General features: G+C 36.6%; 3 protein-coding genes across 5 annotated transcripts; 1 reads left to right on the top strand and 2 right to left on the bottom strand.

The window, feature by feature from the left end:
* Window positions 1-176: 176 nt before the first annotated feature.
* Window positions 177-11,144, bottom strand: fbxo33 (F-box protein 33). Of its 3 annotated transcripts, XM_077239054.1 has the most exons (7): window positions 10,626-11,144; window positions 9,046-9,156; window positions 6,305-6,972; window positions 4,470-4,727; window positions 1,309-1,376; window positions 1,147-1,214; window positions 177-1,049 (listed from the first exon to the last, which is right to left on the bottom strand). In XM_077239054.1, the coding sequence occupies exons 1-6, from the start codon at window positions 11,033-11,035 to the stop codon at window positions 1,185-1,187; spliced, it is 1,545 nt and encodes a 514-aa protein (XP_077095169.1). In that variant the 5' UTR covers window positions 11,036-11,144; the 3' UTR covers window positions 177-1,049; window positions 1,147-1,184. The 3 variants fall into 3 exon arrangements, with proteins under 3 accessions (XP_077095169.1, XP_077095168.1, XP_077095170.1); XM_077239053.1 differs by having other exon boundaries at window positions 177-1,214; XM_077239055.1 differs by lacking the exons at window positions 177-1,049; window positions 1,147-1,214; window positions 1,309-1,376 and having other exon boundaries at window positions 2,084-4,727.
* A 1,886-nt stretch (window positions 11,145-13,030) lies between these two features.
* fam177a1 (family with sequence similarity 177 member A1) lies at window positions 13,031-14,928 on the top strand. The gene is made up of 5 exons (XM_077239045.1): window positions 13,031-13,168; window positions 13,424-13,600; window positions 13,683-13,749; window positions 13,826-13,923; window positions 14,057-14,928. Exons 1-5 carry the CDS (start codon window positions 13,100-13,102, stop codon window positions 14,255-14,257), a joined length of 612 nt encoding a protein of 203 aa, XP_077095160.1. The 5' UTR covers window positions 13,031-13,099; the 3' UTR covers window positions 14,258-14,928.
* On the bottom strand, window positions 14,785-20,604 carry ppp2r3c (protein phosphatase 2, regulatory subunit B'', gamma). Its single transcript, XM_077239043.1, has 13 exons — window positions 20,407-20,604; window positions 19,213-19,340; window positions 18,049-18,153; window positions 17,814-17,926; window positions 17,552-17,649; window positions 17,339-17,409; window positions 17,086-17,218; window positions 16,880-16,935; window positions 16,461-16,536; window positions 16,231-16,367; window positions 15,496-15,633; window positions 15,334-15,393; window positions 14,785-15,194 (listed from the first exon to the last, which is right to left on the bottom strand). Exons 1-13 carry the CDS (start codon window positions 20,471-20,473, stop codon window positions 15,003-15,005), a joined length of 1,374 nt encoding a protein of 457 aa, XP_077095158.1. The 5' UTR covers window positions 20,474-20,604; the 3' UTR covers window positions 14,785-15,002.
* Between the last annotated feature and the right edge of the window lie 2 nt (window positions 20,605-20,606).

Genomic DNA, 20,606 nt, shown 5'->3' with positions numbered 1-20,606 from the left:
AGCTTTTGGAAAGATTGCTATAATTAACATACCGGTAGGTAAGCCAAGCTCTAGAATATTTAAAACAGTAGGAATTGCGGGTTTATAAATTCATTTCTTTATAACTTCATTCAGTCTCCCATTATGAAGAATAAAGAAAAAAAATGCTTTGTAACTATGAATACACATAAACGAGATTGATTTTTGTATGCTTTTATTTTACCGATTAAAAGAAAATGCATTCGTTCAACATTAATTCAAATCAACATTCGGCTGGTTTACCCAATATCTGTCAGTTAAGTTTTTCAAAGGTTTTTCTTCTTTATCGTGGAACCTCAAGATCACTTTTTTTCTCATTAAAATCTTCCCACCTGGCATGTTCACACCTGTGCCAGAGTACTTCCTGTTTGCAGATGTACATATAAAATCCAATGCTATGTGCTCACCGGAGACAAATAGTAGACAGAACACACCTGCCCAAATATTAAACATTTAAGATGGTAAAACCATTTTTGCAAAACAACAACACTTATAAACTTTTTTTTCAATGTTCATAAATAGAACCCGGACATGTGTTGCATAAAAGTATATACGTTGGTATATATATACGCATATGCAGGTTTATGTTATTTTTTTAACTCCCCATTAAGTTTATAAGGTAGCAGTGTGGTCTTAGCACTGCTGGTGCCCCATGATGGCCAATTCTTTATTGCAAACTGTCCTGATTTTATACAAATGCACAACATTCGTACCACTTATAACTGGGGCCTTCTGGCCAGTCTCATAGAGACCATGTCTGTAACCCACGGTCGCCCTTGAAACTGAGTTGGCTTCCGAAGAATCAAGATCTTAAAACAATAATAATAACAATAATAAGGCCAAGTATCATTGCAAGTTAGGTTGTTTTCATTTGAGTGACAGAAGGAGAAAAAGAAAAGCACAAAAGAAAGAAAAACAAACCAAAGAGCCATTGGATCGTATGCATTCCGTTTGCATAGTTTTTGACTTCGTCTTTAACGCAAGCCAACCAGAGAGAGAAAGAGAGGCCCGCGTCGAGCTTGAGATCTGACCTGCAGTGGAAACATGGTAACGATCTGTTTTACCAAAGGCTGGCATGAGGTTTATAATCGGTAAGGTAGCTATCGGAAAAAGATGTAAAACACTGACCGTCTCAGATGGGGTCATAGCAGCCCTCTTTCTCTTTACTACGAGATTGTGAAATGCATATAACGTTTCTGAAAGTAAAAACGCAAACAAACAAAAAAAACAATGGGATCCAACTGAGTTGTAACAACCGACTGGTCGAATCGATCATGAATAAAAACCTACGTGCGCTCTCAAATGGCTCAAGAATTTCATCGTAGGACCAGTCGAACGCTGATTCCAGGATCCCGCCCCTGCCCAAAACAAAACAGAAAAGAATAAAAAAATATTCATTTCATGCAGACATTTGGCCATTTTAGTTTGTTTTTAACTCCCCAGTGGAATGTTCCTAACACGTCTCATAGCAGCTTATAGGTCTGATAGAACCAACCTTGATTTTCAATAGTTAAATTACATTCACTCTTCACAGTGAAACAGGTGCATTTTAAGAGAGATCTAACGTATGTTGACCAAAGCCACAGCACAGCTGTGGACTACCGCCCATGTCCAACCTCCCCTCCCTCCGTTAGTACATTTATCTAATAGTAGTTGTCATAATACGATAGTAGTAGTAGTACATCTCGGCCCATCAGCCATTGGCCCTGCCCTCTGCCAGCATGTGGGCACTTCGAAAAAAAGAGTCGTATCACCGTTATCTTTGGCAGCTGGCGCAGATGATGCGCTGACAGAAGTTAAATCCAGTGACTTTGTTGAAAAGATTCTTCATTAATGGAAACTTTCATGGTGAGAGGCCTGAGCTATTGAACTCTAGTTTGTTTCCCCCACACGTCTAACAGTAACCCTGAGAATAGCTGTTTCCTGTTCACTGCTGAGGAAGTGGTATGTTTTTGTACTGAACACACACCTCCTTCTCTGATGTATGCAATTTTTGAACACTTACACGACACATTTGCACGCACGCACACGCAGACAGAAAGATTGCAAAACGAGAGGCAAACAAGAAAACACTGACGGTTTTAAATATGCTATGTCTTTGTAAAGGTTCGCAGACTTGGTCGACCAGGGACGTATGAATGACATGGGTTTGAAATGAAAGCTATACTGGGTTTTAGGCACGGTATGAATGCTTTAGCAGTTTGTAACGTGTCATACGCCGTCATTCTCCGCCAACTAAAGTCCTTCGGCAAAAATCGATGTACAACAAACAAGCTCACACTTATTGAAATCGTTTTTTGGTGCTGTACTAAGAAGCACTTTACGAAATAAACTAAAAAAAACAACAACACAGAATCCCACTACTAGCATACGTTTAAGAGCATTCCAACATAATCATTACAGAATGTTTGGCACCTATGTCAACGCACCTGAAAACAACATTCTTAATCCGTGGTTTGTTCAAAAAGGGAGCGAATTGAACAGATTTTAATACACAAAATGACTTTCACACGACCCTTTTTCCGTTCTGTGCCACCAACCACGGAAAGCTGCCGTTTTCACCAATGTTGACATGGGTACCACAATAGGTTGTAAACTTGTCAACAATTAGTCAAGCTGGATCTCTTTACATCAACCCTACGAACAGGCTTTCATGTGCCAAGAGTTGTTCGACCTCATTGGTTAACTGCTTCAAATCTTTTTTGGACCACATATTACAAATTCTGACAAGATCTAGGTCACCGCTCACTTGATAAGCTTGCATATAAATATCGTTTTCACGCTGCGAAGGTTTGCTTTGGCTCTTCGTTTTTGTCATAAGCACGGATCTTCCAGGAAGATTGGGGCGATGGCTTCCATTTCAAACCTGGTTTGGCTTCGGGTAGTCGATACCGCCAAATAACAGGAAGTTCTGAGGCCTGACAGAGTAACATTTAGTGAGGCAACTTAACGGTTTTAAAAAGTACTCCACTCTTCGACGATTCGCTTTGTTATTAGAGCACGAGAAAATAAAGATATGCTCAGGAAAGAGGGGGATTCTGCAGAGCAAAAACACTGCCGCTATCAAGAAGGCTTTAGTTTGACATTCACTTATTTCGGCTATGCAAGCAACCACGATCTCCCTCGACTGATTTTAAAATAAAGGAGCGAATAGACAATATGTAAAAGCAAAAAACACACAGACCTTCAAATGCTAAACTAGGGAAATTAAACGGGTAGAAAAAATAAAAACCAGCAACTTCTAAAGCGCATTCTTTTGGAAGAGCTCTCTTACCTCCAAAAAACACTACAAAATCTTGCCCATCGAGCACACCAACCATCTGAAAGAAGCTTCAACAAAAGCTTTCTGGAAAAGTACCGCAAGTGCAGGAATCCTGAGATATGGAACAAGCAAACGTCTGTCTCCCGCCATCTAATGTTTTACAGATGAATTACCACGGCCTGGATTCAATCCGTTTGGAGCGTGTTCGCCCTCAATAACGATCCAATGAGGATTTCGCACTTCGGTTGGGGAATTACAGCGACGTCAATGCTGAACAGACCGAGTCCGAGGCCAAAAACACATTGATTATGAAGAAGAAAGGGGGAGTTCAAGGCAACTGTGACTCGAGAAGAACAATTATCATCTGATTGTTATCACTCTTACCAAAATATCATAACCATCATCTTCATCTTCCTTGTCATATAATTCTTGCCTACCTGAGACAGACGGGAAGGACTTACAACAAAAACACACATAAGAAAAAAGAACAAAACACCTATGGCTGGGCCCAGATATTGTGCTGCAGGGCGGTCAGCATGCAGGTGTCATACACCAGACTGAAAACCTCTACGATTGGTTTCACCAGCAGAGGTGCGTCTACTTCCAGGTTGAGAAAAACCAGCGGGATCTGCGTCCCGAACACGTCGTTTCCACCAATCCGCATTTCTGAATAACAATTACATAGTGATGAACAAAGAGGAAGGTTCGTAATTGTGGATCAGCCGTGTCTCTTGGCTGGAAGACTAATCTCCCTATAAAAAGGTCAACGTGAATATGGGATTTCGTCATTGCAGAAGCCAAGAAGGATCAACTGATAGTTTGAGGTAACTCCACACTTTCTAAGGGGAAACCAACAAACAGACAAAGCAAGAGAATGAACAGCTCACTGTACAACTTTTAAGCTAGCTGTATAAAAGTCCATCTCTATCATTCACTCAATTAGCTACTAAACCAATACCCAACTATACTTTCCTAGTAATAAGCAGGATATATAGATATAGATATAAATATAGAGCTAATACTGATTAAACACAGCACATATAAAGGATTAAATTCACACTACAAGAAAAAACAAAAACAAATCAAAAAGCAATGAAAGAAATAAAACAATATGTAAAATGAGAAGGGCCCATTTAGTGAAAGATCACCAAGCACAGGGTTAGAGAGGGCGTTTGGTGAGTCTACATGCCCGCGCTGAAACTCTGCATCTCGCGGTGGAAGTGCTGAGTGGGCTCGTTCAGGACCACGCTGTTGTCCATTGAGGGATGCCAGACGCGGCCCAGGCCCAGGGACACCTCCTTGACTAGATTGTGGACGGGATCTCCCTCGATATACACCGACTGGTCCGGATCAAAGTCAATGCTCTCTTCGGACACCTCCAGGACTTTTAGGTTGGACCCACGCAGGCGAGAGATGGCCACGAGGTTGTGGGACCACACGGTGTAGCCTGCGAAGCAAGAAAAATTACTTGTGTACGGTAAAACGAAAAACTACAGGATCCAAAAGTGACATACCATGGAATTATTTGATTAATCTGTAAAAAAAAAAAATGGTTTAATAATGTCAAACTGAAAAAAATACCTAACTTTTTGAATTTACTAAAAATTATTTTTAAAGTGGTTACACAATTTAAACATCTTAATTTAAGCATATATTTTTAGTTGAACTTGAATATATTGGAATCTACTCAATGTTTTTAGGTATTTCAATTCAAATATATTAAGGCTGTGATTAGGTAAATGGAAAAGACCAGTTTATATTTGACATTCAGTTATGTTGTACAATTAAATGACTGTCTGCAACTAGCACAGAACAAGTAGAAAGATGCTTGTTACTGCACAGGCATTAGCAGAGCTTTTGCTCAATAAACGAAGCATCATGCATCATAGTCTTTGTGCCAGCCTGATGCAGCAATCACAACTAAACATAAGCTCTATTCTTCAGCACAATGGAAACCATAAAAACTTCAACATGACAGAAACTCTATTAAATGTCAAACATAACAGAACTTAAACTTTAACAGGTCTTTCCCTTCACTCAAGAACACATAAAATAACTTAATTTCAACATTTACTCTGCTGATCCAGCCATATGCAAAGCATGCTGGGAACTAAAAATCCTCAACACAATTTTAGTTAAGGCAACAAAAGACATTCTTGTAATTTCAAGTTGATTGAACACAATGAAATTAAGTTAGGACAAAATGTATAACAATTGTGTTGCTTTAGCTCATTTTAATCATTAAATCATTTGAACATGCAGCAAAAATCATTATTTTCAGTGAAGATTCAAAAACAATGTGTAATCCCATGTCAAATATTTATTATTAACAATGCAAATCTAGTATTTAGATTAATGAGTGAATACATTGAGCATGATTTCTAGAATCGAAAATAATTTTTAGCTGCATATATTGAACTCACCACAATCTAAACAGAAAATCTGACATAGTTGATGGCTAACAGTGTTGCATAGCACATTTTAAATCCAGGAGCCATTTTGTTTTACTGCTATTGTTGGCTACTAATGTCACCCTATATAAGGGACGGGAAATCATCTAAAAACATTGATGTTACGAAGGTGACATATTATAGAAAATAAGGGGGGACAGATTTAGACATATGTTAGTAAATAAAATGAAAATGCTATATAATAAAAAATAATTGTAGAAATATGGATAAACAGATTAAATATTAAATAAATCACCTGTCGTTTCTAATTTTACATTGTCATAATACGGACTACGTATGTAACAGATTAGGATACATGGCGCAAAAATATATTTGATGTAATTTTCTTAATATTTATCGATAATCATTTGTAAATGTGTGCATGTTAAATTCTATTTATTATTTTACATTATTATTATGATTACACTAACGATTTTTATTATTATTTTTTAATTATAGAGAGAGAGAGCGAGAGCGAGAGAGAGGAAAAGGTATTATGGGAGATTTTCCCATATCTCAGGAATCAGTGGATTGTCAAAGGCAAGTGAAAAAAAAGTTTAAAATGTCCACTTACCATGGATGATCAAGACAGCAAGGTGCACACAGCGCCAGGCGAGGAGAACCAGTGGGTCCTCATTGCGGTTGACGCTGAGGTCTGGGAATCCGGCGTCGTCTCTCATCAAGATGAAGTGGCTGAGGGTTCTGTGGTACTGCTGCGAGATAAGCTCCACGACCCCATCCGTCACCAGAGTGCTGTAGCTGTCCAGGTGGATCCGCTCCAGGGGCACGCTGGGCTTCAGCACACGCAGAAGGTCCTGGCTGCACACATCCATCGCCATGACGTAGACGCGCAGGTTCGTGCTGCGACGGATCAGGGCTTTCCAGTCCTCCTCGGCGGCAGTGCCATCCAAAGGCTTGACATCCAAAGCAGCGCCGTTGAGCAAGAGAGAGAGGCGGTGGAGGGGCGCTCGGTCACCGCAGGCCAGGAGGCGGCACATGTCCGAGGTGAAGTCGCAGAAGTCTAGCGACAGAGACCGCAGGTGAGCGAGCCTTTCCAGTTCCACTGTGGAAATCAGGCTGGGCAGCTGGTTGTCGATCAGACTGAGGTGCTCGAGGGAGCTGGTGCTGGCGTTGGAGAGAGAGGCCAGAGAGCGGGGGGTCACCACACAGAGCATGAACGCAGATGACAACCACTTCATCTGCCTGCTGTTGGACAGGATCTCTTCAAAGAGCTGCTGGATCCTAGAACAGGTTTTATATATATATGGTTATAAATCATAATTTTTAAAGGGGGATGAATCCAAAGGCAGCACAATTTGAGAAAACATTACCATTCAAAAATTCAGTAATGATGCATTAAATTGATCAGAAAAAAAAAAAAGTGTTTCAAAGAAATGCTGTTCTTTCGAACTTTTTATTAGGCAAAGAATCCTGAGGGGGGGGATTAATATTAAGCTTAATATTAAGCTGCACAACTTTTTCCAACATTGATAATAATAATAAATGTTTCTAGAGCACCATTAGAATGATTTCTGAAGGATCATGTGACACTGAAGACTGGAGTAATGATGCTGAAAATTCAGCTTTTGCCAACACAGGAATACATTTGTTTAAATGTATGAAAATAGAAAATGGATATTTTAAATCCTAATAATATTTCACAGTATTCCTGTTTTTACTGTTATTTTAATCAAATAAATGCAGCATTGATGAACATTAGAGAAATGTGAAAATAAATAAATCTTACAGACTTTCCCAAACTTTTCATTGGCAGTCCAATTAAAGGTGAAGTGTGCAATTTCTGTCACTAGTGTCAGAAAACTAAACACTCTCTGAATTAAACAATGTAGAAAGGTCATGTATCATGCACGTTTTTTAAAAAACATTTCCATTCATGCAATTTTAAAAAGGTCATGAATTGAGAAATCAAATTTTCCTTGATATTTTGAAATATAAGAGGCCATTGTAGCATAAAAATATAATGTATGTTTCAGAGCTCAAAACTTCCTCATTAGTCCAAAAACAGCTTTTATAACCAAGCTGCTCAAAGTACAATTCGTTCTAGTAATTGTGCGACGACAGAAGATCAACGCCTACTTCTACATCATTGCCTCTTTAGCCCCGGCATGTCATGTTGTAGTAAAAATAAGAGAAGCAAACACAGGATTACTCCGGCATCAAAACCATAGAGATGCCTCTGACGATTACAAGACATTTAGAGGTGGCAAGTTGTGGCTTTGAAGGCTTTCAATGCAGGCTTTTCAGAGAGACTGAAAATAAAAGATGATGCAGAGAAGACTACATTTGATCCGACAGTAATGTCGCAACATACAAGTGAGAGCAAAAGTGTTTTTATCTTGTGTCACGTTGTAGTAAACTCTAGCTTTGCTTGTTACAGATAGATTGATATGTACCAAGTGCTGCAGACAAACTGTAAATAGTTTATTGTTGTGATTTGCTGTTCTTTCCTTTGCTTCGTCATTTATGGGGTTAATGCATAGGATTACTGGACACGGGAAATGTTTTGTTCGAAGCCATTCGCTGTAATCCTTAATAAAAGCTTCAGTGAGTGACATCATTTTTTATCATCAGTTAGAAATTACAACACATTTCATTTTATTTAAAACACGACACTGCAATTGAAAATGTATATGTTTTTCACTGTATCGAAATAGATGAACGATAAATAGCTTATAAGAACGACAACAAACAATTGTAAATTCATTCAATTCATTCATTCAATTCATTCATTCAATAATGTATCCTGTCAACTGTAACTCAAACTTTACTTGCCACAAGCAAGACTTAAAGTACAAAGCATAATTAACACATAAATCTTTCACATTGTTGGCACGTTTCAACTATGTATGCTAACGAGATATTTTTCAACATCGGAAGTTTTCAAAAAAATTACAATACGTGTAATGGTGGGGACAATGAAAATTATTTTAAAATGCAATACTGTTACCCAATCATAGCAGTGGGCGTTTACTTCCAAGTCCTGAATGAGGCACGCCCATCAAAACAGTGTTTGAAAAAGAGGGTCAAAAAAACAGGAGAGAAAATAGCTTATTACTTCTAAATTAGGATGTTTTTTTGATGTACCTCAGACAACATTATCTTTTTTTTTTTAATGAAATGCAGTTCATGACCCTTTTAAATAGCAGGCAGTGTACAGTATACACACTGTGCAGCATGCTACTATTCAATTCTGAACACAGCCCAAGACTGACTGAGTACCTACAACTAACAAGATGGTCAGATTATTTGCAAAGCCAGCATGTAATCAGAGTGAAAGGAAGATTTAAAACATACTCTTTCATTTTCTTGCCCCCTTGGTCGACCTGGCTGAGAAAAGAGCTGTCCAGAATCCCGTCATCCTGAAGAATGCATGTGTCCCCGTAGAGACTCAGCTTCTGGAGGTTTCTGGAGGGTAAATAAAAAAGAGAGAAATTTTCAGTTTTATGTCTTGCCAATGTAAACATGATACAACATGTGAGACCTGAATTTTATTCCAATATGATAACAGTGTACACAAGTAAAATTAACCACATTAAATGACTACCAAACATAAATAAATAAAAGCATGATACGAATAGTCAGACAAGTAATTTGGAATATACATTTTCAAACCAATTATCAAACTCTAGCTACACCAAACAACCTATGACCAGCTCTTTTTTCTGTTCTTTACACATTTCAAACTAAAGCCTATTGTTTACATGGCAAGTTCTGGGCTGAGTCCTTCTAGTGCTTTTCTATTGTAAATAAACAGAATTGTAAGTTACGATCAGCATCAGGAAACATCTATGAAGAGCAGGAAAAACAAAGCCAGTTTTGTTTAAACATTGTTTTGTAAGATTCTGTAAGAATGTTAACAATGCAGTAAGGCTCGTGGGAGTTTAGCCAGCAGTTTTACTCCTTAAAACCAACTAGTATTGTATGTGTAACAAGTGCTTCTTTTCCCCCAGTAATCCAATAGTGCTTAGAATGTTTTTCAATTTCACTAGCAAATATTCATTAGATATAAGTTCACTTTTTCTTACAGATCACACATTTTGAATTATATTAGAATGTATCCCAGTTGTTCTATTTTAATTCTATTAAAGTTTTACTAATTACTATTCATTAGGTACTAATACTATAGCTTACCAATAACAACTGAACAGACACTAGTCTCCATCCATCTCTATCTATCCTTCCATCACTAGCAACATTTTTAATGTAATTAGTTTTAATTGTAGGCCTATTACTCTTATTAGATGTTTAATTTAACTATAAATTAGTCATTCAAACTAATTACATGTGACAAATGAGCAATTATAACCAGATAAAAAGACACTAGTAACAAGTGAGATAGATATTAAGGTCTAAAAAATAGGTACTAGTATCAACTAAAGTACTAGTGCTGCAATATATACTATTAGACGTTATTAGAAGTTAAACATAAATAAGTACAAGCAACAATGTAAATAGACTAGTTGAAAGAGAAAATGTCTTAGATTTATATCTGAAACACAGATCCTCATAGAACTCAATGGCAAAAAAACAAAAAATGCAATTTGTTACCAGTAACATTGGAATAGCATCCATCGAATACGTATTAGTGATACAGAGAAAGATACGAGTCGCTATTGGATTGCCTACTAGTAAATAAAGTATTATTAGCAATACAAATTCCTAGCTACACAAATATTTAGTAGTTAGTTGTGCTTGTCATAAGAAGTGATCGCAGTTTGGTTATGCACGAAGCAGGCAGCCATGCGATGCTTCAGACATGAGCGTTACGTAATGCGCAGGGTTTGTTTATGGCTGCTGATCAAATGTAAGCAAAGCAGACAGAAAGGATTTGTATTGTCAATGCAAGCGAATCGAGCCCAAATCCATATAGCTACCTGTTATTACGCAGACTGCCGAGCACACACAACACCTGATCCAAATATGTCACCATCGCATCTTTCGCGAACTGCGGGTCGCTCTCGACGGCTTCCATTCCGCGCTGCAGCGGGCTTAAGTATCCGTCCACCGGGGAAAACTCCAGCTGCAGCTCCCGCACGAACGAGCCGAACTTGCGCATGAGGAACTCTAATCGCGGGGTTTGTTCTGACCCAGAGCCGCCGCCGTTGGTTCCTCCACCGACGCGCAGCTTGAGCTCCGTCCACAGCGCAGGGTAGAAGAGACACTCCCTCCAGCGAGAGCACACGGCCGAGGCCCGGAGCTTGTCTCGGTCTGACAGGAAGGAAAATATGTGGACAATGAGCTCGCTGGGTAACGCCAAGGCTCCGACGCTACTGCACAGAGCCATGGCAGAAGGCTGTGGAGATGCAATGACGATTAAAAACGAAACCGTTACACAAACTCCGTGCCTTGCCTCTCCTCTCCGTTACTGCGCTGAGTGAAAACAAACAACTGCGCGATGAGCTTTGCTTTCAATACTACTGGATCAGTCCACTTTCATTTTCCTATAGGGCGGCTGGAAATGGTCAGAAGATCGTAGGTGTTTGCGTACTGAGCGAAAATTAGGTGGGAATATATTATATATATTCACATACTATTAGACAAAACTTGTGTCCGCTAATGTTTATTTGAATTTGTATTTCGTGTGTCGCACTTTTAGTCAATTAGGTGGATACAGTGGTTTCTTCCAAAAATGCCTTATTTTTGCCATACAACGAGTGGCCGAAAGAGGACGCAAGACGTAATTTTAGTCTTTTTTTTAGTTTGTTTTTTTATGATTGCAAAAAATACAGAGATTATATGTTTATGATGTACAACTTTTTATACAATAAACAAAATGCATTGACAATATGTTCAATGTCATCAGAATACACAAAAGAAAAAAGAGGCTGAAAACAGAATAACAAAAAGAAAAGAAAAATAAGAAGATAGAGAAAATTTCTATACTTCAATATATGTATAGTCATCTATACATCAATTACAGACTACAAATTAAAGTTCTTACGAATTGAAGACGTTCTACTTGCTTTCTTATTTACTCAGACTCTTTTATCATTGGAATCAAATGTGCAATATGAGGAAAGAATTTGTGGAGACCTAACAAATAATCAAATAAACAAAATACATGTTCTAATAAATAGAGACAAAATACATGGTCTAATAACTGGGGTTAGATATTTTAGGATTCCAAAAATAACTTTAGTAGTGAAAAACACAACTAAATCTTTTGATCTCCCTAAATATGATGATCCTCTGCAAAGGACCCCCTTCCTAATATTAAAAATACATTTATTTCCATGTACCAAGACTCATTTACACTATGTGAGAAAAATAAAAAAATCTGATATAAAGACAACATGTTTGCGCATTTATATTGTCAGTGTGTTACAGCTAAAAGAAATGATAAAAAATAATCTGATTCTAAAATAGTCTATATTTACTCTGTAAACAGCATCTATTTTACAGACTAACCGGCTTAAAACTTCTGATTATATGTGTAACAAACTGCATAATAAAATAAAGGCAGAAATATACATGAGAAAAGTCTGAGTGGGTGGTGCTGGCTCTCAATTATTAGTCATTTCAAAAACATTACTGACAAGTTTTACTGGGAGTGCAGACAACAGAAAACCACTCTTTTTCCATTGCACTTAATCCGGGCGAGGAGAGAGAAATCAATCTTGATAATTGTTTTGTGCGAAATTATAATCGTAGTCAAAGATGAATCATGCTTAACAAAACAAGTCTCGTATTTGGACAATTAATCTGACTTTTAAGGAGTCATATCAATTAGGTTATCATTTATGTGTTATTATTAACACATTAAAGGATAAAAAAAAAGAAAAGATTAAAGAAAATATTTCAATTAAAGGGTGAAAGAAAAGAAGCAGTGGTATGTGATGATGCCTAAAATTGAACATGAAATTTAAGTATAATAGTGTGCTTATGCAGTTGAAGTTACAATGTGTAGCCTAAATACTTCAGTAGACATTTGTATCGGTTTATATAGAGTCTCAGCTAGATAAAGAATCTCTTTTTTTCATAATTGTTGTACTACTTAAACGACCAAATGAGAGAACTTTAAATGCTTGAAACTACACTGAAACAAAACCTAAACCTATTTGAAGCAAAAAAAAAATCACACAGATCTCTACACCAACTCACATTCAACAGACTGGAGTTATAAAACATCTTTTAACATAAATTTGTATTTATTATATTAAATTATATTTTTGACGTCTTATGTAAATTTGTAAGCTTATGGTAATTTGTGTTACCATATTTTATATAAAAAAATGATAATCTAAATAAATGGAATTGTTTACATGTGACGTCACTTCCTGGTTGACGCCGCAAGAAGGAACAAGGAAGAGCTCGAAGAAAGCAACAGAAAGAAAAGGCTGAAGAAGACATGGCTGAACTGTCACTGTACCTCACAAACGTTAACGTGTCTCTGGGACAAACTATGGACACAGAGAAGGCAAAGTCATTTTTAAATATAATCAGCAGTTGCCTTGGAATTATATACTTTCTTTTGCTATAGTCGACATGTCATTCTATTTCCTTGTTCGTTACATCTTTGTCTAGCGAGGATATGAGCCTGATATGTTGATAGACATCATGTAATCTATAAATATATAATGTTATTTATATTACAATAATAACGATATATGATATAATAATATAAATTTGATCTATCTGTAACAGTGTTGTTGTTCTTTATCTGCTGGTTTAGAGTTCAACTGTGGTGAAAGACTTTGAAAATGTGGAACTTGGAGATTTGGGCAAAAAGCAACGAAAGATTCCTCGCAGAACAATCTACTTTGCAAGTGGTGAAACCATGGAGGAGTTCAGTACTGATGAAGAGGAAGAAGAATCGGAGAAAAATAACACTTTAAGGACTGTGGATCCGGTGAGTAGCATCAAATCATCAAATATGAATGTAGTTTCAGTTATCATCTTAAACTTATAGTCACTTGCATCTCTGATTATAGGCAAAGTTGACCTGGGGTCCATATGTCTGGTTCCAAATGTGGAGAGTGGCTACCTCAACCATCTCAGGTAACAAAACTCTTTCCAGTGACATTTGGTTCTACGAAAACGGTTCAAATGTAACATTTTAACCCAAATATTTCAGTTTGTGATTATCTTGGAGAGAGAATGGCCTCATTGCTGGGAATCACAACACCAAAATATCAGTATGCAATTGATGAGTACAACAGGATGAAGAAGGAGGTATGTGCACCAGTATTACTCTTCTTCAGCCTTCACTTATCAGCTGATATTCTCAAAAGTAGCATGTACAGATACTCTTGAGGGATTTGAACAGCTTTGGCCTTGTGAGACACTAATAACGTGTAATCCGCAGGAGGAAGAAGAAGAGGAGGAGAACCATCTCTCTGAGGAGGCAGAACGTCGTTTTGATGAACAGCACAACCAGGAGGGCCAGCAGCCAAAGACTGAGCAACCAGAAGCAACTGCTTCTTTTGTGAATGTGACCTTTGAACTGGAGCAGGAATCACATGAATCACCTGATGCAAATAAAGTGCCTGCACCCATTCCCTCCTAAAATATTGTTCAGTGGATTGAGAATATTAGACGTTTTACCATATTTAGCATAGGCAAAAGGTGTGCTGTTTTTCTTTTGGGGGGGAGTAAAGTTTATCATACATGAAGTTGAACATGAAGGTAACATGTTGTTTATGCATAGCTGACAATGCTTCTGCTTTGAACGCAGAACTATTTTAACAATCATTTTATAAAGCCATACATAAAACCTCTTTTAGGCACTACAACAATTCATTGTACATTTTAATCATTATAAACACCTAATATGCCTGCTAAACACATTAAAAACTGCATGGATCGAAAATTTCTGAAAATGCCGAGACATTAGTTGTAAAATTAGAAATGTCTATGTTACTGATGAGTTGTTGATAAATGGTCATATGGGTAGACCATCTCTTTCAAACAGTTATTTTTCTAACTAAATATTCTTTTTATGTGAACACGTTTTTTGTGTGCTATAAATCTGTGCTTTACCCATCAGTTTCGAATTCAACTAGTCTACACCCTTACACAAACAAATGCATTTCATTTTGAAGAGTGTGTAATTTATTTGTGTACAATAATTTTGTATTATGTAGGTGAAAATACACCAACCTTTCTATAACGTAGGTGAAAAAATACAGTTTGTTTTGTACATAATAATTATTACTTAATAAACAATTCCATATACAACTGAGCTATTCTGTGTATTCCTCTTGGCTGTGTATTCCTCTTGGCACAACTTGACTTGGCTATACACAGGGATGTCATGTATCGTCTAAATCAGCTGTGTTGCTGTCAGTGTCATTAGCCACCAGCACCTCTCTGTTCTCGTAAGTCCAGAAGCCATTGAGGTCGATGAGGATACTAGAGACGGTATCACCCTGACCGCTGGTCACCAGGTCCTGTAGTGTGATCTTATACGGATCTTTGGGTTTCACCATATCAAAGATTTCATCCTGTAGACAACAGACAAAAAAAGTGAATTATAATACATTATTGTCATCGTATAGCAACATGAAATTACTATTTCTCTACTTGCTGATAAATGGGAATGTACTTTAACTCTTATATAAAGAAGAGCTAAAGGCAGTTTACCTTAACATCCTGGAAGGAAACTGGCTCCTGCCCATGGATTTTCATTTGTTCCTGAATGGCCTGATATCACAGATGATTAGGTTAGTTTCTACTTCTTTTATATATATATATATATATATATATATATATATAATCAAAAAAGCTAACAAACAAACATCTTACCCTGAAGAAGTAGTTGAGGGTGAATACGTTGAGATAGCCTTTGTTTTCCATGTCTAGCAGTTTGAAAATATACTGGAGGGCTGCAGGCTCTTTCCTGTTTTCTAGAGCCAGCACAAAGTCTAGATAGGTCTTATAGTCCTAAATTAAAACAACAGAAATGCATGTTTAGGTTTTTAGATACTGAAAATGTTTAGGTCGAATTACACGCATATAATAAAAATTAAGTGCTATTCTCAGTGGTCTTATTTCAGTGGAACAGTTCAAAAGTTTAGGGTCAGTAAGATTCTTTTAAAAGAAATGAATCACGGTTTCCACAACAGTGTTAAGCGGCACAACTTTTTCAATGTTAATAATAATAAGAAATGTTTCTTGAGCAGCAAATCAGCATATCAGAATGATTTCTGAAGGATCATGTGAAACTCTAGACTGGAGTAATGATGCTGAAAATTCAGCTTTGCCATCACAGGAATAAAATACATTTTAAATACATTAAAATAATTTAAAAACGGTGAGTTAAATTGTAATAATATTTCACAATACTACTCTTTGTATTGTATTTAAAAGCAGCCTTGGTGTGGATAAGAGACTTCTTTCAAAAACATTCTTAAAAAAAGAAAAGTGTACCAGTCTCCCGAAGCACTACAGTGCCACAAGCTGTGACTCTGACAGCAGACATTTGTCTTAAGGGACACTCTTACTGTGATGCAAATTATTAATTAAGTCAAAAGGTTATACCATTTCACCATCGTAGGTTAAGCATTCCTGGTAGACACGGTCTAGAAAAACACTAGTTAGAGTTCCGGTGCCATAGCGAGACAGCTCTTCCTTACTGAGCATCCCATTATGGTCCTTATCCAGGTTAAGGTACTGTCCTGTAAATAGGAAATATGACGATTAGCATATGAGATGTAACTTATAACTTACATTATATTATAACACTGATTAAGTGTATTTTGCAGGCATACCATAAACACGAAGAGCAGAAGGTGCAGAGAACCAGTTGGACTCCTGACTCTCCTTTGATAGTTCTTCGTCTCGAAGCTATAAATTAATAAATCTGATTAGCTTAATGTTGCAGGTCACTCGCACAGGGAAACTTTCAAATAGCTAGCTGATGGATGGATAGATAGATAGATGGAAGGAAGGCGGATGGATAGACAGACAGACAGATAGATGATATAAATATATAGACAGACAGACAGATAGATAGACAGATAGATAGACAGACACAAAACGACAGAGACAGACAGACAGATAGATAGATTCACCAACCCCAAACTTGTGAACAGGAGAGTATATAGATGATATTATATATGTTAACCTATAATATATGCATTATGTACTATATATTACAGGTTAACTTGAGTGAGAATCAGTATGCTACCTCAAGTAGGTCATCCAAGAAACTGCAAGCCAGGATGTCCTGAATTTTTATCTTTCCTACAGAGCAAATACAAAGTATTAGAATGATACGTTTCATTCCAGTTTTTTTCCACAGGGTAAAATCTGAATGATGTCTGCAGGTGCTCTGACTTCAATTTAAAGGCAAAGTTAGAATGTTTAAAAACAGCACGGCCACAGGAGAATTACCAGTGTGTAGAGGATCAAGGAAGAAGAAGAACTTGCGAACGGCAGTGCAAACATAAAACGAGTAGAAGGATTTCTCCAGGCCATCTAGTTGGGGGAGTGTGGGAATTAACTCTAGGATGTAATTCTCCAAATCCTGCAGAAAGAAACAGTCACACACTGAAGTCTTTATTTTAAACAATACAGCTTTACTCCTAAGAAGATATTGTGAATACTGTCATCACAGCGTTCCAGAGGGTAAAACGAGATTACTTACAGACTCACGAAGATAACCCTGACCTGCTACATCATAGAGACTCAGACCAATCCTGGTTTGGTGCAGCCACACTGCCAGAGAAGAAACCATGATTCATCTACACATCTGTATTATAGTGTTCAGAATCAAATAAAAGATCTAAAAGATTCAAAATGAACTGCCATCATAAGACCAGAATGCAATGAGAACACACATTACAGAATTGATAACTACCTTTTCTCATGACATAGTTGAAGAACTGCATAATTGATATCCTCCCATACGGATCATTATGAAGTAGTTTGGCGTAGACTCTGGCACTGAAGAAAAGCCTGATGGGGGTGTAATGATTGTGAAACAAACATCTCAGTGAGTCATAAGCTTTGTCCACCTACCAACAAATTACATTGACTTAGAATACAGTTATCAGCTCATAAACTCATGGTTTTCGAGTGATACTAATTGGTCACTGTACACTTTTCAATGATGCACTTACTTGCATTTGGCGCCTGCTTGTTCTCCGACCTTTAGGAAACTCTCATAACTGATCATGGCCTCGTCACCGGTCGTGGGTGGCACTTGATGCTTATCGAGAAGAAACCAAAGGTTCTGTAGGAAAGAAAAAAAACATTTAGAAGAGGAAATAGAAAACACAGACATATTTAATAACTAAACAAAAGCTGATAATGATGCTTCGTTTGGGACACGGAACCAATACAATGCTCTCTTACTTGTAACTCTTCATTATCCAATAGTTCCCGGCTTTTCCTCTGGAGAAACACTGCCCTCGATTCTTCTCTCAGTTTCTGCAGCAAGACTTCATCTTCTGCAGGAAGCTGAGGTGAAATATTATGAAGTTAAGATTAAGAAGGTAGTACGTACACTACAGTTTGGGGTCAGTAACATTGTTTTAAAGTCCCACTGTGGTGAAAATTAAATTTTAATGTAGTTTACATGTTTATGTGGTGTTTTTAATATGCTTTAAGACAAATCATGAGCAAATTCATAGGCCATTTAAAACTGCAGTGAACCAAAGACAGTCTCAAAAACGTCGTTTGAAATCGCTTGTGTTTCTGACGTCACAAACTACCTTGTAACCAATCACGTCAAACTGTGATCATCAACGAGTGGATCTCTGAGCTGGTGTGAATGAGTGGAGGCGGAGCTAATTTGCATATTCATAGAAGTGCGTATATTAAACGAAGCAAAGGGTGTAGAGTTACATTCATGCAATTTTAAGGCATGGAAAAACATTTAAATATGTCATTTTGGTGATCAAAGATGAGTTTTAAGGGATAAGATTATTGACTACAGGGGGACTTTAAAGAAATGTATACTTATATTGAGCAAAAATGCATTAAATTTATCAAAAGTGACAGTAAAGACATTTAAAATGTTACAAAAGATTTTTTATTTCAAATATATGCTGTTCTTTTGATCTTTATATTCTTCAAATAATCCCTTCCGCAAAAATATATTAAGCAGCACAACTGTTTTCAAGACTGATGATAATACTAATAAATGTTGAGCAGCAAATCAGCATATCAAAATGATTTCTGAAGGATCATGTGACACCGAAGACTGCCATCACTTGGATAAATTACATTTCAAAATATATTAAAATAAAAACAGTTATTTTAAATTGTAATAAATTTCCTGTTTTTATTGTATTTTGAGCTGATGAAATATGAAGAATATGAAAAAGTGGAGCACTTTATGCCAGCTTTAGTCAGTGGTGGTGACCCTCAAATTAATATCTTCAAGACAAGACATTTATCATTGTCATGATAGGTCAGACTAAATGGATGTAATTGTAACATTTTAATATGATATAATATACCACAACCACTGACAACACTGTATTCTCATTACTATTTAAACCTAGAACAACTCACCCTGTAGTAGAAGCGTGGGATGTGTTTAAATGAGTCAACTTCTGCTTTCTCGCCTCCTTTCCATTCAGTGTAATACTTGGTGAACAGTTCAGTTTCCTCTGCTTTCTTCTCCTCCTCTGTTTTGCCATCTGTTCAATACAATTAACCCACACATTATGATTATTCATGCTGTACAATCCTCATCTGTATTTAATTAGGTATTAAGCATGAATATTTATGTCCAGCTTAGTTTCATAGTAAAATCATAGTAACCATGAGCAAAACCATGGATGGCACCTAGTTACCAGTGTTGGGTGTAACTAATTACTGTAATTGTATTACTTTTCCCTTTATTTATATTTAAATTTATATTTAATAAATATATTTATTTTTTCTGTAATTTAATTAGTTACTTCTGATGTAATTGCATTAAATACTGTATAGACAACAACAATTCTATATAAAACATTGGATTTAGCATTAACATTTAATATTATAAATGTATGTTTGTAATGTAACGTGTCAGTTGGATTTTGTTTATTTAAAATAATTAAAATTGCAGTTTCATGTCTATCTTTGTATTGTTCAACTGGTCGAGGTTGATATGTGATTTATAAAGTAATTAGCAATAAGTAATCCAATACGTTTTAGAGGGAGTAATTAGTACAATAATCTAAATACAATGTAGAATAGGCTATGTAATAAGTAACTAACTAGTAATTATTCACTTTACCCAACACTGCTCATTACCAGGGTTATTCCTACTTTGCAATACATTTTAATGTCCACATTATTTATGTTTTAATATATTGGATAAAATACTAAACTTTTGGGTAACAAACAAGTTTTTACTACAATTTTTTTATTACGGAAATCATATTAGGCGGTTTTCATTTATCACCATATGGTAACTATGGTTTCTATACAACAAACTATAGTAATTGTTGTACCTAATGGACGAGTAACGTTACATTACGTCAGTTACCTAAAATAATATTTAGTAACGTTAGTCTAAATCTACAGAAAATGTCATCAAATATAATGGCGTTATTAAAACAACGTTACATTTTCGCAAGACACTTTTAATATTTATAGATGGATACACTCATTGATTGGGAGATTTCTACATAATGTTATAATATTTATATACATTTTCTCTCTTTGAACTCACTATAAATCTCTACAGTTATTGATTAGCTAAAGTCATAATCTTACCTTGTTTCGCAGAGGCGAGTCTTTTTCGCAGTAAATCTTTCCAATGTGCGGTTTTGTCGTTTGCCATTCTAAACTTTACTCGGACATAATATGTTTTAAACTTACCAGATCAAAGCTGATTATTAATCAAACTGTAATATGTTCGAGTTCGCTAGGCGGTTGATCAACTGTTTACATCTGTGACCAAAAGGCGCACGAGT

Source organism: Siphateles boraxobius, unplaced genomic scaffold, assembly GCF_051911475.1.
Source record: "Siphateles boraxobius isolate OS27281-9 unplaced genomic scaffold, OSU_SipBor_1 22, whole genome shotgun sequence".
NCBI classification, from domain to species: Eukaryota; Metazoa; Chordata; class Actinopteri; order Cypriniformes; family Leuciscidae; genus Siphateles; species Siphateles boraxobius.
This window is presented reverse-complemented; position numbering and strand designations above follow the sequence as displayed.